The sequence below is a fragment of the Podarcis raffonei genome, chromosome 4 (genome assembly GCF_027172205.1).
Source record: "Podarcis raffonei isolate rPodRaf1 chromosome 4, rPodRaf1.pri, whole genome shotgun sequence".
Lineage (NCBI taxonomy): Eukaryota > Metazoa > Chordata > Lepidosauria > Squamata > Lacertidae > Podarcis > Podarcis raffonei.
Genome location: NC_070605.1, coordinates 76,516,551 through 76,532,312, shown reverse-complemented (window position 1 = coordinate 76,532,312; position 15,762 = coordinate 76,516,551). Strand labels below are relative to the sequence as shown.

The window sequence follows — 15,762 nt, the reverse complement described above, 5'->3', positions numbered from 1 at the left end:
TAAAAAAAGAGAGAAAAAGGAGGATTGGTTTGAGATGATATTGAATTATTTGGGTAGGTTTGAACAATTTGGGGCAATTAAAATGTTAAAAGTTAAATAAACCTTGTGGAAGGAGGCGTGTTAAGGTATATAGAAATGTACATATGGTTGATTTGAATATGTTATTATTGAATATTATTGAATATGTATATTATTGAATATGTATACCCAATGTATCAGCCGTCTGGGGGGTTTCACTGTTTGTGTTTTGGTGGTTGGTAAAAAATAATAATAATAATCTTTGCAAGTTCCAAGTACTCAAATAGTTTTATCTGCCATTCCTCCTTCGTTGGAATTTTCTTTCCCTTCCAATTTTTGGCAATCAACATTCTCTCAGCTATTGTAAAAATGCCCTCTTCTTATCACTTGGGATGTCTGTTGACAAAATGCCTAGGAGGAAAGCTATCTGGGTTTTTTTTGCAAATGTTTGGTTGAACATTTTTTAAAGCTCCTCATAGATGGTATCTAAAAAGTTTTTACTTTTTTTACAGCCCCACCACATGTGGTACATTGTTCCCTCAGCTTGTTTGAACCTCCAGGATATATTTGAATTTGTGTTGCACATTTTTGAGAATTTGCTGGGGGTCATGTACCATCTATAAAACATCTTCATGAAGCTTTCCTTTAATGTATAACAAGCAGTGAACTTTAGATCTTTATTCCATATTTTCCCCCAAGCTGCCATCTGAATGGTGTTATTGTCATTTACTACGGCGAATCTTTTTGTCCCTGAACAGACAAAATGGAAAGATTTGCAAACATTCTGGAATCAAGCACTTCAACCACACTTCAAAAGCGTACAGTGGTACCTCGGGTTACCTATGCTTCAGGTTACATACACTTCAGGTTACACACTCCGCTAACCCAGAAATAGTGCTTCAGGTTAAGAACTTTGCTTCAGGATAAGAACAGAAATTGGGCTCCAGCGGCGCAGCAGCAGCAGGAGGCCCCTTTAGCTAAAGTGGTGCTTCAGGTTAAAAACAGTTTCAGGTTAAGTACGGACCTCTGGAACGAATTAAGTACTTAACCTGAGGTACCACTGTATCTTGATATTCAAACTCTACTGCAAGGGACCTTGGAGTTATGAAATAAAAAGTGTCATGTTTTGGTGTTTTGAAATAAACGGGTGTCTACAGCCGAAAGATAAATAGATGATATAACAACCAGTTTTATTGTTCTAGCATTCTCTGGACAATGCACAAGAATGATGCAGGGGAAACATTATTTTCTTCCTAAAATGGCATCATAGAGTTGGCATTTCTTTAGCTGAACCTCCTTGAAGCCAGCAGCACTGAAGAGCGCATTGTACTCTGAAGGGGTTCGCTCTTTTCCTTCGGTATGAAGCAACATAATCATGGATTGGAGGTGCGCTTCCAATGGCCCACTTCTGTCCTCGTTGAGAACTATTTCCACCACTAACACTCCACCACCTGTTTCAAAGTATATTTCATTAAGTTAGGGAAACGAAAGATAGACCATTACTTCTTTTGAGACAGCATGTTCAAAGAGCTCGGCTTCATCTTTCCAAGCATCCTGGGATCAGAAGCTCAAGTCAAACGAAAAGCAGTTTAACCTTGAGTGGCCCTACTGTATAAAAATGGAAGATCTATGTGGCAACCAAAGCAGGCTGTGAATTATAATTCATAGAATGTCCTTTTCCCCACCACTTTGCTCCAGTAGCCTGCCTGAAATGTGCTCAGCATAGGTGCAGCATTTTCTATAGTCACTGAATTTTGATAATGCAAGTTGCTACAACTATTCACCTTGAGTTCCTAGCTTAGGAACACACATGGGCAGGGGTGGCACAGGAACCTTGTTACCGTGAGAAACAGGAACCTTGTTACCGTGAGAAAAACCGACAACAACAGAACCTTAACAGCACAAACTTAATTCCCTGATACAGAAGTGACATTCTAGTCAGATTGTGATGGAGGTGCTCTTTTATAAGAGAAAGAATGCACTTATGCAGCAAATGCTAAGATTTGTAGTATGAGCTACAGAGGGAGACATGATGCCTCCCTATCATATATACACTCTCTCCAGAGTGGCTGGGGAAACCTAGCCAGATGGGCGGGGTATAAATAATAAAATCATCATCAACAACAACTACGTCCCAGATCTTACTGGTATTTTCTTATCCTGGGCAGGAGGAGCCAATGGACTATAGTGGCAGACTGGTAGCGGGATGGAGCATCAAGCACCAGAAAATAATCGGAAGCATTGAGATCTCACTGTAGGTGCCAATGTGTCAACAGATGAGTTAATGATTGAGGTCTCTGGTCTGCTCAGAATAGCTAGGACTAGAACGGGGCTATCTGTTCCAAGGCCTAAGCCATGACTGTGCACATACATGTTTCCCAACTTTTGGCCAAACTCTACATTTATTTTTGAAAACATTTCAGTCCCACTTTTTCTGTTCATCCAGGACACTCAAAGCACCTACAAATGAAACCCCAACCTTGACCCAATCCAAGACATGTTTTAAAACCTCTCTGTAAGCAATGCATACAGTGAGCTTTGGCTCACTTACAGACCCTCCAAGTGTCCATATTTTCCAGGGACGTCCCTGATTTAGAGAAGCTATCCTGGTTTCTGATTTGATCCCAGAATGTCCCACTTTTCCTTAGGACGTCCCTATTTTCATTGGAGAAATGTTGCCGGGTATGGAGTTATCCAACCCCATAGCCATCGGAAGGCAATCCTGTATAGAGAAGGGTTTTTTATGTTTAATGTTTTATTATGTTATTATATATATTCAAAGCTGCTCAGAGTGGCTTGGGCAACCCAGTAAGATGTGTGGGGTATAAATAGTAAAATTATCATTATGGAATGGGACATCCCAATTTTCATCAGAGAAATGTTGGAGGGTATGCACTTATTGCCCACCACAGCTCCAGTTTTGGCCAGTCCTGCCTTATAAGCACACGTACCAGGCTTGCAGGCCTTGTGGAGTCTGGTTAGCAGCTGCACACACTTCTCGTCGACCCAGTCATGCAGGATCCTAGCCAAAATATAGAGGTCAGCTTCCGGAATTGGGTCTTTAAAAAAATCCCCTGTAATAAAATGGGTAGATGGTAAATTAAAGCAAGGGGTTCAATTAAATAGTTGAGCTCTACCCTTCAAAAATACCCTGGTTATAAAGCTGGTGCTAGCAGAATATGTCATTCTTGATTTCTAAGGCTTTTTACACACCATAACTTCAAAGCACGTTCAAAGGACATTCTTCCTCTCAAAGAGTTCTGGGCGCCACAGTTTGCTAAGAGTGCTGGGAACTGTAGTTATGTAAGGTCAGCAGCCTGAACAAACTAAGCTTCCAGGACTCTTTGACTGTTAGAGTGGTAAAAGAGAGATTTAAATGTAAGGCATGGATATAACTATTATCTAACACAAAGGAATAAGCAGAATTATGAAGCAGAATTCACAGCTCAAAGCACAACCACACTTGGATTTTGTTCTGAATCCATTTTACTCTCTAGTAGGTGAATAATAAGGTATGGGATGTTTTAGATCTACCCATACCTCCTTTCCTTTCCAAGATGATCTAATGATCTGAGGCGCCAACATTTGAGGGAACAGGAGTGTCAGCTTGGCCCTGACACTGAAATTTGTGGGTGCCCAGTCCCTTCATGGGTAATTTTGTGGGTGCTTGGGCACCCAAGGTCCCAGGGAGTTGGCACCTAAGCGAGCAAGAATGGAGGGGGCAATGTCCCAACGTTGCACGTGTGATGTCAAGACATTGGGAGGAGCAGCGGAGGAGCCAAACATGGTGGCAGTGCAGCTTCAATGTCTGGGGGGGGGTCCTCCTCCTCTTCCTACCACCATGACTGGTTCTCTGCTCCTTCCTCTCCGCAACAGGTAGAGGAGGAGAAGGAATTGGAGCTGTGCAGTGCTTAGCCTCCTCCATCTCCACCTCCTCCTCTACCTGTGTAGTGGTTAAGAGTGGTAATCTGGTGAACCGGGTTCGCTTCTCTGCTCCTCCACATGCAGCTGCTGGGTGACCTTGGGCCAGTCACACTTCTCTGAAGTCTCTCAGCCCCACTCACCTCACAGAGTGTTTGTTGTGGGGGAGGAAGGGAAAGGAGATTGTTTGCTTCTTTGAGACTCCTTCGGGTAGTGATAAAGCGGAATATCAAATCCAAACTCTTCTTCTCTTCTTCTTCCTCCTCCTCCTTTGCACATGGGAGAATCCCGGCCCCCTCCCCAAAAATATCGGGGGGGAGGGCTCAGCCCCTAGGACATGGTATCCCTGGTAATGACACATCAGAACAAACCACAGTTACCCTCGTGGAAAGTAATCCGGTGTTCTTCTGGGGATACGAAATGCTTCTTTGCCATTTCCACTACGTTGGGTAAGTCGAAAATGGTCACTGTAGAGTTTGGATACAATGCAATGCATTCTTTAGCCAAGCCGCAGCCACTTCCTTCAAGGGAGAACAAGGAAAAACAAAAATGAAAACTTCTGTGCATCTCAAAGCTTCTTTCAAACACTCCTGTGCAAAATATCAGGATATCACCTCAGGTAAGTGCCTCTCCAACCGTTTCATGGGCAGGGACACACGTCACCACCTGAGCAGCTTCAGGGATTTGACAGGATTGAACTTGTGCCACAGATTATTCAGGATATAAGCAGATCAAAATATGTAAACACAATACAGTGGAGCAATATTTTATTATTTATTTATGGCATCTATATCCTCCCCCCCCCCACCGTAACACAATATCTTGGAGTAGCATAGCATAGAATAGAATATTTCAAAATTAAACTACAAGATTAGGATATTGCCATTGGAAAGCAACCAAAATTCATTGCGTACAAGGAGGGCAGGGGGAAAGACTGCAGGTAAAATAAGGATAGGCAGAAATGATTAGCAAGGATAACCCTCGATGTCAAGTTTGGGGAGGAGACAGAGCCAGTGTTTCCCAAACTTTGGTCTCCAGCTGTTTTTGGACTACAATTCCCATCATCCCTGACCACTGGTCTTGCTAGCTAGGGATGATGGGAGTTGTAATCCAAAAACAGCTGGGGGCCCAAGTTTGCGAAATACTAGGTTAGAATGAACAGATTCAAAACAGATAGAGACAGGTCAAGGAGAAGAACGCTGCAGGACAAGAGGATGAACTTGACCAAACAAATTACTCAACATGTCCTGACATATGAAAACTAATAGAGGAAAACAGCTGGGAGGCAAATAGAGTAATAGTACTGAAGGATGTTTTCAAGAGGAGAGCAGAAACAATATGTTCCTTCTTGTTATCACCCATCTTTGGAATGTTTGTGGTCTTGTTTTGAATCTTTTTGCTGTTAATGACTAAACTGTACCAGAAAAGGGTACACACGAGACACCCACATGATGTTGACAAGCAGAAAAAGAAAGACAGATGAGGCCTTTTCAGCTTGCTCCTCTCTGGAACTCACCTCCCAAATCGCAAATGAGTGGGAAGTGAGAAAGATTGAAGGCAGCCATCACATCTCTGCCCCACAGATGCCAATTGGAATTCATGCTGTGAGAGAACCTTTTCATCTCGACCTCTGACCTGTAGATTCAAAATGACTTTGGCAGGTAAGTGGAAACATTACCCACATGCAGCCTGGTTTGTAATTTAGGGCTTGACTCTCAATCACACAATCACACTCTGGGCAAACACCACAAAGCCCCAGTTGCTCTGTCAACTGCTGTGGTGGAAGGAATGATTTCAGGAAATTCTTGGCCTGAAGCTATATATGACTTATTGCCACCTCTAGACTGTCATTGTTTTACAGGAGGGACTGAAGAGCATACTGGGAAATTCAGTTTTATGGAATTAAAATGAAATAAAACGCTCCAGTGCAACAGACCCACTTTAAAAAAGAAACTGATTTTTTTTTTTGCAGTTTGGAAAATGATGGGGAAATAAACTGAAATGTGTGGAAGGAATAACCTGATTATCTGGAAGGATGTATGATCAGCCTGCAAGAAAATCAGGAAGGATGCAGGAAGAATATTCATTGTCAAATACTGTATTTTTCACTCTATAAGACGCACCTGGTTTTTGGAGGAGGAAAACCAGAAAAAAAACATTCTGAATCTCAGAAGCCAGAACAGCAAGAGGGATCGCTGTGCAGCGAAAGCAGCGATCCCTCTTGCTGTTCTGGCTTCTGGGATAGCTGCGCAGCCTGCATTCGCTCCATAAGACGCACACATATTTCCCCTTACTTTTTAGGAGGGATAAAGTGAGTCTGATAGAGCAAAAAATACGGTAATCTCCCCACAACCAGACAAACAGGAATGCTCCTAACAACCAAAGTGCTCAATAAATGGGTCATCTGCAAGTGCCCCATGGCATCTGGTCCCATGGTATCTGGGTGACTGAGGTGCTCTAACCAGTTGTGATTGAAATCCAACCAGAATTGGCCCAGGATGTGCAAATCCCAGGGAAAGGCCACGGAAAACATTGTTCCCAGCATTGCTGGAGAAATACTAGAAATGGGGGCAATGGGGGAAGTCTGGATTGTATGCACATTCCCAGAGATGTTTCCTACAATTGCACAATTGTTCAGTCTGACAAGAATTACCGCTCCCCACATCAAATGGGGGTCGCCTTTTGTGTAGTCGCGCACAGCCCCCCCAGATCCCAGTGCGACTCCTAGTAGTTCAGGCTGGCTTCATCCTCCCCAGGCTGGATACCTGGAGGTCTCCGCCTACCTCAGCCAATCGCCCAATCCCGCCTGGGGAGGCGTTGCCAGGGGAATGGCCAGGTAAGGGGAGGGACCACCCTGCCCACACAACAGAAAGTGAATCTTACCTGTGGAGCGGCAGTCAGCTCCAGAGCTTCTCCCACCCTGCCCTCCCTCAGTTAAGTCTTCTTTTGCAGGTTAACCTCTTCTCCACAGGCACGCAGGCGCTGCTACGTCAGGGCCAGAAAGGAATTTTCCTGCATTGGCAGGTTTTGCCTTTCCCATAGCAAAACGTCTCAACTTTGGTGGTTTCAGGCCTTGGGCGGAATCCTTTAGTCTATCTTCCTAAATGGGGGAGCATGAACCGGTGACCCACGCCCCCTTGAAGTGGTGATCCCAGGGTTCCCTGTTGAGGGGAGGAATTGGCCATACGCCGAGAGGTTGTCATTCTTCTCCCCTGCGACGGTGGCGAAACGGGGGGTGGGCTCTCTGCTTGAACATATGTTCTCCAGAGCCAGCCCAATCCCCACACACTCTGTCTCCCAGATCCCCGGCTGGGGACTGGGAAGGATAAACGCCCAATGCCTGAGCCAAGGTCTCCCTACATCTGAAACTTAATAAAGTTGTGGCCAGTTTTAATCCCATAGCACGTTGTCTTGAGTCATTATTCTGCTTGGGGGCCGCCTCGGGTTGGGGGCCGCCTGTCCACGCAAACACCCATTCCCTCAAAGGTAAGAACTCCCGCCTCTAAAAAAAACCCCTGCTTTTACCTAAAAAGGACATCAAATAAATTGTCAGATGAATTGCCATATATTTTCCCAACTGGGCTTTTTCCTTGCCTGAAACAGAACATATGTTTTAATTGAGTGAAAATTAGGTAACATGATGACCAAAGTAAATTCCAGATGTTCCCCCCACCACCTGAAAACAGAATACATTGCACAAACGATTACATGTATTGTTTTAAACCAGTGTTTCCCAGACTTGGGTTGCCAGTTGTTTTGGGACTATAGTTCCCATCATCCCGGACCACTGGTCTTGCTAGCAAGGAAAGATGGGAGTTGGAGTCCAGAAACAGCCAGAGACCAGAGTCTGAGTAACACTTTTAAACTGTAGCTGTAAAAATCACAGGGTTCTTTCCCAAACCAGCTTTTATCTGAATTGAGAAAAAGAACAACTTAGATGCATTTTAAGCTAAAAATGTCTACACAGTCTTAGCTTTATCACTTTCAACAGTTGGCATCTTGACGTTCCTCATGGCAATCATCTTCCAAAGGCAGTTCAGCATTTCATTGCAAAGAGCCATTTTCTACATGAGTACACAGAGCTAGACACACACACCCCCTCTTACCTCACTGCATCTGTCAAGTAGTTCAAATTCGGAAATGTGATTTCAGAGAAGAACATCATATGATGATACTGAGACTTTGGGCTCGATTCAGCAAGGTAGAGATTGGAAAAATCTGTGCTTCCATAAAGAGCTGATAGAAGGGAACAAAGAAATCAATGTTTTCACACCTTTGCAGAAGGCAAGTTTTTCTCCCTAACTGCAACTGTGTGAACAAAATGTCTGAAGCAACAACTCACAAATAAATGATCTAAAGCCCTGAAAGTAGTAAGATGAAGCCAAGTGAACATCCCTTTCCTACACAAACTAGTAATTCTTCAGAAAAGAGCAAAGCATCAAGTTCATTAGCTATAATTGTGATGACATTTATTTCCATTTCATTTCCTAATGGGTGAGCTCAAAAGCTTATTATTTAAGACAATGCAACTTAGATTTTAGCCGGAGAGTGCTTTGTGTTTCAAGGTGCTTCCAGGCAGAGCTTTAACAAACATCCTCCTGCTCCTGCCTCCTCCTCTGTCTTCTGCAACTCTAGGAGAGTCCCAGGTGGGGGTGCTCAACATTCCTGCCTCTGATAATAACAGTGATTAAGTAATCAAGCATCCTCAGCAATGGTGCTGCCTGCCAAGTGCTGAAGCATTAGAGCTACCTCTGCATTTTGTGCTCTAACTTTCTTCAGAAACGTCTGGTTTTCCTTTTTTAAAAAGTCTGGGGGCCCCTGCTGGCATGTGCACCCCTTTCACGAGCCCTCCTAGGAAAGACCCCGTCTGAAACCCTGAAGAACCACTACCAGTCAGAGTGGAGACAATACTGAGCTAGATAGACCAATGTTAGCTGAGGTTGAATCCTGACAAGACAGAAGTATTGGTTTTGGGGGACAGGGGGTGGGCGGATGTGGGGGATTCCCTGGTCCTGAATGGGGTAACTGTGCCCCTGAAGGACCAGGTGCGCAGCCTGGGAGTCATTTTGGACTCACAGCTGTCCATGGAGGCGCAGGTTAACTCTGTGTCCAGGGCAGCTGTCTACCAGCTCCACCTGGTACGCAGGCTAAGGCCCTACCTGCCCACGGACTGTCTTGCCAGAGTGGTGCATGCTCTAGTTATCTCCTGCTTGGACTGCTGCAATGCACTCTATGTGGGGCTACCTTTGAAGGTGACCCGGAAACTGCAATTAATCCAGAATGCAGCAGCTAGACTGGTGACTGGGAGTGGCCGCCAGGACCACATAACACCGTCCTGAGAGATCTGTATTGGCTCCCAGTACGTTTCCGAGCACAATTCAAAGTGTTGGTGCTGACCTTTAAAGCCCTAAACGGCCTCGGTCCTGTATACCTGAAGGAGCGTCTCCACCCCCATCGTTCAGCCCGGACACTGAGTTCCAGCGCCGAGGGCCTTCTGGCGGTTCCCTCATTGTGAGAAGTGAGGTTACAGGGAACCAGACAGAGGGCCTTCTCGGTAGTGGCGCCCACCCTGTGGAACACCCTCCCTTCAGATGTGAAGGAAATAAGCAGCTATCCTATCTTTAAAAGACATCTGAAGGCAGCCCTGTTTAGGGAAGTTTTTAATATTTAATGCTGTATTGTTTTTAACACTTGATTGGGAGCTGCCCAGAGTGGCTGGGGAAACTCAGCCAGATGGGCGGGGTATAAATAATAAATTATTATTATTAGTATTAGCTTCCTGCGTCTCTAGGTTCTTAGGTGTCTCCCTTATTTAGATGGCAATGTTCATGACTTCATTTGCTTCCAGTTATGGAACTAATGGCACCATTGTACACTTTAGCAGATAAGATGGCTGAAAACAGTCATCTTCAGCTACAAGTGAGTCAGAATTTTGAAACAACTTGAGTTGCTTCCTCCTTCCAATGTGGTTACCTTGGCTGCCTGTCCTCTCCACTCGCAGGAGCTTTAAGCCCACACAGGTATCCAGCAGCCTCTCCATCCCAGTGAAGCTGGTGCCCAGACGTTCAGCAATAGTTGTTGATGGCATGGGTTTGCCTGATTCCAAAAGAAGGTCAAATACTCCCAACTCAGCAGCAGTAAACATAATCTGGAAATAAATGGGGGTGGGGATTACAAAAGTGACTCCAGGTCGTTTACAGCAAGGATAGAGAACCTGTGGCCATCTACATAGTGGTGGTTAACCCATGGACCTCTGGAAGCTGTTGGGTTCCCCATCAGCCACAGTCTGTATGTAGTCTAATATCTAGACTACAACTATGAAGGAAGAAAGGATGTTGAAAGATGTTTTTGAGACACAAAGGCTGTGTACACATTACCATTTACGCTGGCTCCAGCACGCTTCCACCTCTGGTATTTAAAGTCAAGTACACATGACATGAACCACAATCCATCTGTATCTTGTAGCTTTTTGAGAAACACTGTTGTTTGATGCATTTCCTTTCAAACCAGCGTGCGTCCGGTTTAAAACCAAAATACACAGTTAAGCGGTGGTGTGTACGTTTCAGTCTGCACTGCACATGCACAGTTGGGCAACCTCATTTGGAGCACACAGAGTCAAAATATAGAGCTTACTGGTTTCTACTGCATTGTATTACATCTGTTGTTAGTTACCTTGAATGTACAAGGAAAAGTGGAACCAAAGAACTTTTAAAAAAGGAATGTAGTAATTGCAGATCACCTGAATGAAGCTCACAGGCTGCAGATCACAGTCTGGGAACCTCTGGCAATAGGGGATTGCCGTGTTAGTTTATGCCTGAACACAAAAGCCTGAGACCTGACTATTGACATTGTGCAATTAAAATGTACCTGTCTGTTCTGAACACGTTTGCTTCCCCTTTTGGAATCTGACCTAGTTTTGACACTGAAAACGTAAAGCCATTCTGTACGAAGTTCTCTAGGGCAAAAGCAACGAGAAAACAGACGAGTTGCTTGTATTTTTTATTCAGAGCAGCGCAAGGTGTTTGGGTGAAGCCAGGCATTTGTGACAGTCATCGGCTGCAATGTGTTTTGTCTAGCCTCTCCAAGTCTCATGTGTTCCAACAGAATAAATGGAGAATCTGGTATTTCTTCCCTATTTCTATTTCCCGTGTACAAATCATGCAATAAGAGCAGGAAAACAGATCTTGATTGCTTCAGTGCTTCATATATTGGAAGCAGATTGTTAGCATTGCGTCCTTTAAACTGTGATTAAATGGCATTGCAGAAATTAAAATAGTGAAACGTGGAATGGAGTTGACCAGGCAGTTGCCCCTTCCCTAAATCAAGTAAAATAAAATTATCTAACTGAGGTTCTGCCCCCCACTAACATAAAGCCTTTCCCCCCCCCCAACATAACTATGCCCATGGAAAAACAGTCTTTTTAAACATGCCCTCAGTTAGTATGACCTAGTTGGAATGCACATTTAATGAAACCTTTTTAAAAAATGTATTAAATTTTGCTATAATGAACGTGTTGTACCCACATTAACATTTTCTCAGGGTGCTTCCAGGTGATGTGTTCATTGAACATTCATTCCTATTGTTTTCAGGGAGATTAGATAGCACTATGTCAAAGAAAATGTTATCTCACCCTTTCCTATCACATTTTCCTATGACTTTACTTTTTGCAAAAAATCCATCCTTTGGGGGGAGCAGGATTGTTGTGCAAAACCTCCCAATGAATCAGCTGTAATTGTGTAACCTGCATTTGCTGGTATTTTACGTGAATCCCACCCCAAATTAGTAAAAGTCTGGAAGTGCCTTCACTTTATGTTACCACAAAGAGAAACATCAAAACTAGGCCAAGTTCCAAAAGGGGAAGCAAATATGTTCAGAAAAGACAGGAATTTTAACTGCACCACCATTCATATGTAGAAAACCCTTGAGAGTTTCATTATTCATAGACATTACCCACAAATCATACCTTTGAGATTAGGCATCCGTACTTGTATTGAAGCAGGGGCTTAATACATTCAATATCTTCTGTAGAGTCCATCGGTCTTCAGTACTCTTGTCCTCTGCTGTTTAGACCTCTCTTGTCTCAGTGCCACACCAATGCTTGCAATATTGCTGCGCTGTATTCACTGAACATATCAAGAGAGCCTTAGCTGGAATCAAAACAGACTCTGTGGATACTTGATAAGTTTCCTTGGATGAATTAATTGCGACAACTAGATCATAAATACCAAAAGTTATTTTCTGTGGAACTGAACTTGTTTCTTTATTTAGGTATTTTTATACCACCCTTGATTCATGATCCCAGGGTGGTTTACAAAAAAAGAATAGCACAACAGAAATGTAAAACACAAACAGTACATTTTGCTACACCCAGATATTGACAACATATGCCCTCGCTGAAATATATGCTTGCACCAGCCTCCAGGTAGTATAAAAACATTATGCTTCCCACAGAGCGATGCCTCTGTGAAGCTTAAGATATTGGCATGATAAAAAAAAATCCTGTTGTTGTTGTTAGATACATAACACTTCCACAAAGCAGCAAACATTTATAAGTACATGGATGATTTCCAGGGGCAGGGAGAAGGGGGAACACAATAAAAATCACCACTCTTAACAGTATCAAAACTAATATATTTAAAAAGTAGTACAGTGGTACCTCGGGTTACATACGCTTCAGGTTACATACGCTTCAGGTTACAGACTCCGCTAACCCAGAAATATTACCTCAGGCTAAGAACTTTGCTTCAGGATGAGAACAGAAATTGTGTGGCGGCGGCGCAACGGCAGCAGGAGGCCCCCTTAGCTAAAGTGGTGCTTCAGGTTAAGAACAGTTTCAGGTTAAGAACAGACCTCTGGAACAAATTAAGTACTTAACCCGAGGTACCACTGTATATTTTGGTGCATCCATATTGTAACATATGCAAGCTAAATGAAACAGCTCAACTAATAACCTCCCATAAACTTTGGTCTGCAACAGGTAAGTCAGCCTTCACCTACTTAGAGACTACAACTCCCATTAGCTCCAGTCACCATTGCTGCAATGACTGGGGCTGATGGGAGTTAAGAGTCCAAAATACCCGGAGTGCACCAAGTTAGCAAAGGCTTCCTGTCAATTGCATGCAATATGCTAGCAAGGGACTACTTTTCCTGTGCCCTTTAATTTCTTCCCACTGCACTTTTCCTACTACCACTTTGCTGCTTTGCTATCACTATCCCATTTTACCTGTGTTGGGGCTCCAAGGAAGAAGTGGCAAAGCCTTACATACATCCAAGGAGAGCAAGGCTTATAGCCTCTACACAGAGCAAAGTTCAACTAAATATCTAAACTCTTCATCTTCACGTGAGACAAAGTGGCCTTCCTTTCTGCTTTCCTTTTGATAATTTGACAGCAAGGGATTTTCCTTTGTTTTAAATCCTTTTTGCAAGCTGATTTATTGCTTGCTCTTAAACCCCCTCCACCCCCAAACAATCCATTGTTTTGCAATAAGCAAAAGACCTTCTCATTATGATGGCTCTCTGTGTGTGTACAGAGGAGCTGGCCCTACCATTTGCAAGCCCATTTTGACAACATTGAAAGGAGAAGCAGTTAGCAACTTTAATTATTATTCATAGTGGTTTTAACTGCTAAGGAGAGGGAGTCTTCGGCTTCTGATGACAAAATAATTTGGGTAGCATGCACCTTAACCGGGGTGAAAGGAGACACACCATTTGCTGCTACAGGCCTTGAAATGTCTTGTCTGGTCCTGCACATTATCCTTGCCATGGAGACTTCAGAAACACCCCCTGGTGGAAAAATCCTATGTGAGCTAGGCTTAATATGGAAAGTGGATTGCCATTAGTGATACAGTTGGAAGAGGAATGAAGCCTGTCCTGTTACCTAGACATTCATGGGCATAGCCAGGATTTTTGTTGGTGGGCCAGGACTTTTGTTGGGGGGCCAGAACCAAAGTGAGTAGTCAGTTAGTTAAGTATTTCTATTGTTTTACTTGACTGGGGGGGGAGCTGCCCGCCCCTTGGCTACGCCCATGTAGAGATTGTAATTATAGATCGCATTTATGCAAAAGTAAGAGAAAATCCAGAACTTTTATTTTATCTTTTATTAGGTATGTATGTATGGCACAGCAGTGGGTTGCCATGGCACTTCAGCAATCAACACATAGCCATATGTTGTATTCTTCAATCCCTGTTCAGAAAATTCTCCTCCAAAATGCCAACATATATACTCGGAACGCAATTGAACTGTATGCCTCCCAAGGTGGAAAGCAAATTACAATGGCAATTGGTGATCCTGCCTGAAAGCAGTAGCCCAGCCCCCTGCAGAGCCTAGTAAAGGTAAAGGTAAAGGTAACCCTGACTGTTAGGTCTAGTCACGGACGACTCTGGGGTTGCGGTGCTCATCTCGCTCTATAGGCCGAGGGAGCCAGCGTTTGTCTGCAGACAGCTTCCGGGTCATGTGGCCAGCATGACTAAGCCGCTTCTGGCGAACCAGAGCAGCGCACGGAAACACCGTTTACCTTCCCGCCGGAGCGGTACCTATTTATCTACTTGCACTTTGACATGCTTTCGAATGGCTAGGTTGGCAGGAGCAACGGGAGCTCACCCCGTCACGGGGATTCAAACTGCTGACCTTCTGATTAGCAAGCTCTAGGCTCTGTGGTTTAACCCACAACACCACCCGCGTCCCTAGTATGATTCCTTAATTCCCATAGTGTATTTCCATAACTGAAGTAACAAAATGCACCTTCTTCTCAAGTTAAGTGTGCTGAGGGGCATGTAACCTGGCCCTATGCACATAACCACCCAATCCTATACATATACGTTTAGAAGTAAGCCCCAAGGAATTCAACCCAGCTCACTCCCAGGTAAGTGCTAATACTGGATTGCAGGCTAGATGCATTAGTATACCCAGTGCTTTTTTCTGGGGGTACACATACCCCTAAACATTTCGTGAATCTTTGTACTTTTGTCCATTTACTGTATTTATTTTTCCCGATTTGAACTATAAAATGGTGGTTTTCTTGAGTCAAAATGAGAGTACCCATAAACATTTCTTTTAGAAAAAAAGCAGTATATCATGGGATCAGGCTGTTATTTATACCCAGTGGGATTTAGTTCTGAGAAACGCTGTGGGTTAAACTACAGAGCCTAGGACTTACCAATCAGAAGGTCAGCGGTTCAAATCCCGTAACACGGTGAGCTCCCGTTGCTCGGTTCCTGCTCCTGCCAACCTAACAGTTTGAAAGCACGTCAAAGTGCAAGTAGATAAATAGGTACTGCTCCGGCGGGAAGGTAAACCGCATTTCCGTGTGCTGCTTTGGTTTGCCAGAAGTGGCTTAGTCATGCTGCCACGTGACCGGGAAGGTGTATGCCGGCTCCCTTGGCCAATAAAGCGAGATGAGCGCCACAACCCCAGAGTCAGTCACGACTGGACCTAATGGTCAGGGGTCCCTTTACCTTTACTTTTACATATGCATCGGATCAACCAACAAGTTTATTCAAGTTGGCACCTCTGCCTCTATTAGATTTTAACTCTTGTTGGCTCCACAATTCCGGGGATAAGAAGATACTCATTATAGAATAACCCCGTCCAACTCACAATAATATTTTCTCCAGGGACAGGGCCCACAACCCAACCTTATACAAGCCCACTCAGAAGTCAGTCCCATTGAGCTCAGTGCAATTTACTACCCCCCAAACGGCAGCTGCTTTATTTATGAGCCACACAGCGGGTGGGAGCGAACGCAGCTTCTGCTTCGGGTGAATGCTGTGGCAACAGACGTGAGAAGCGGCGGCCGCCCCGCCCCCCCCCAGCGCGGTTTGCTC

General features: G+C 44.1%; 1 protein-coding gene across 1 annotated transcript; it reads right to left on the bottom strand.

Moving 5' to 3' along the window:
• Positions 1-1,189: 1,189 nt before the first annotated feature.
• On the bottom strand, positions 1,190-11,974 carry LOC128412402 (acetylserotonin O-methyltransferase-like). The gene is made up of 8 exons (XM_053385279.1): positions 11,903-11,974; positions 9,913-10,087; positions 8,046-8,175; positions 7,465-7,533; positions 5,456-5,574; positions 4,320-4,460; positions 2,970-3,092; positions 1,190-1,469 (listed from the first exon to the last, which is right to left on the bottom strand). The coding sequence occupies exons 1-8, from the start codon at positions 11,972-11,974 to the stop codon at positions 1,261-1,263; spliced, it is 1,038 nt and encodes a 345-aa protein (XP_053241254.1). The 3' UTR covers positions 1,190-1,260.
• Between the last annotated feature and the right edge of the window lie 3,788 nt (positions 11,975-15,762).

Bases quoted from the DNA above. Each gene is read 5' to 3' on its own strand.
- LOC128412402 (XM_053385279.1), bottom strand. From the start codon at position 11,974: ATGGACTCTACAGAAGATATTGAATGTATTAAGCCCCTGCTTCAATAC. The intron at 10,088-11,902 runs GTATGATTTGTG...ATTTATTTCCAG, and splicing joins ACGGATGCCTAATCTCAAAG to ATTATGTTTACTGCTGCTGA. The intron at 5,575-7,464 runs GTAAAAGCAGGG...TTGAATCTACAG, and splicing joins TTATTTGATGTCCTTTTTAG to GTCAGAGGTCGAGATGAAAA.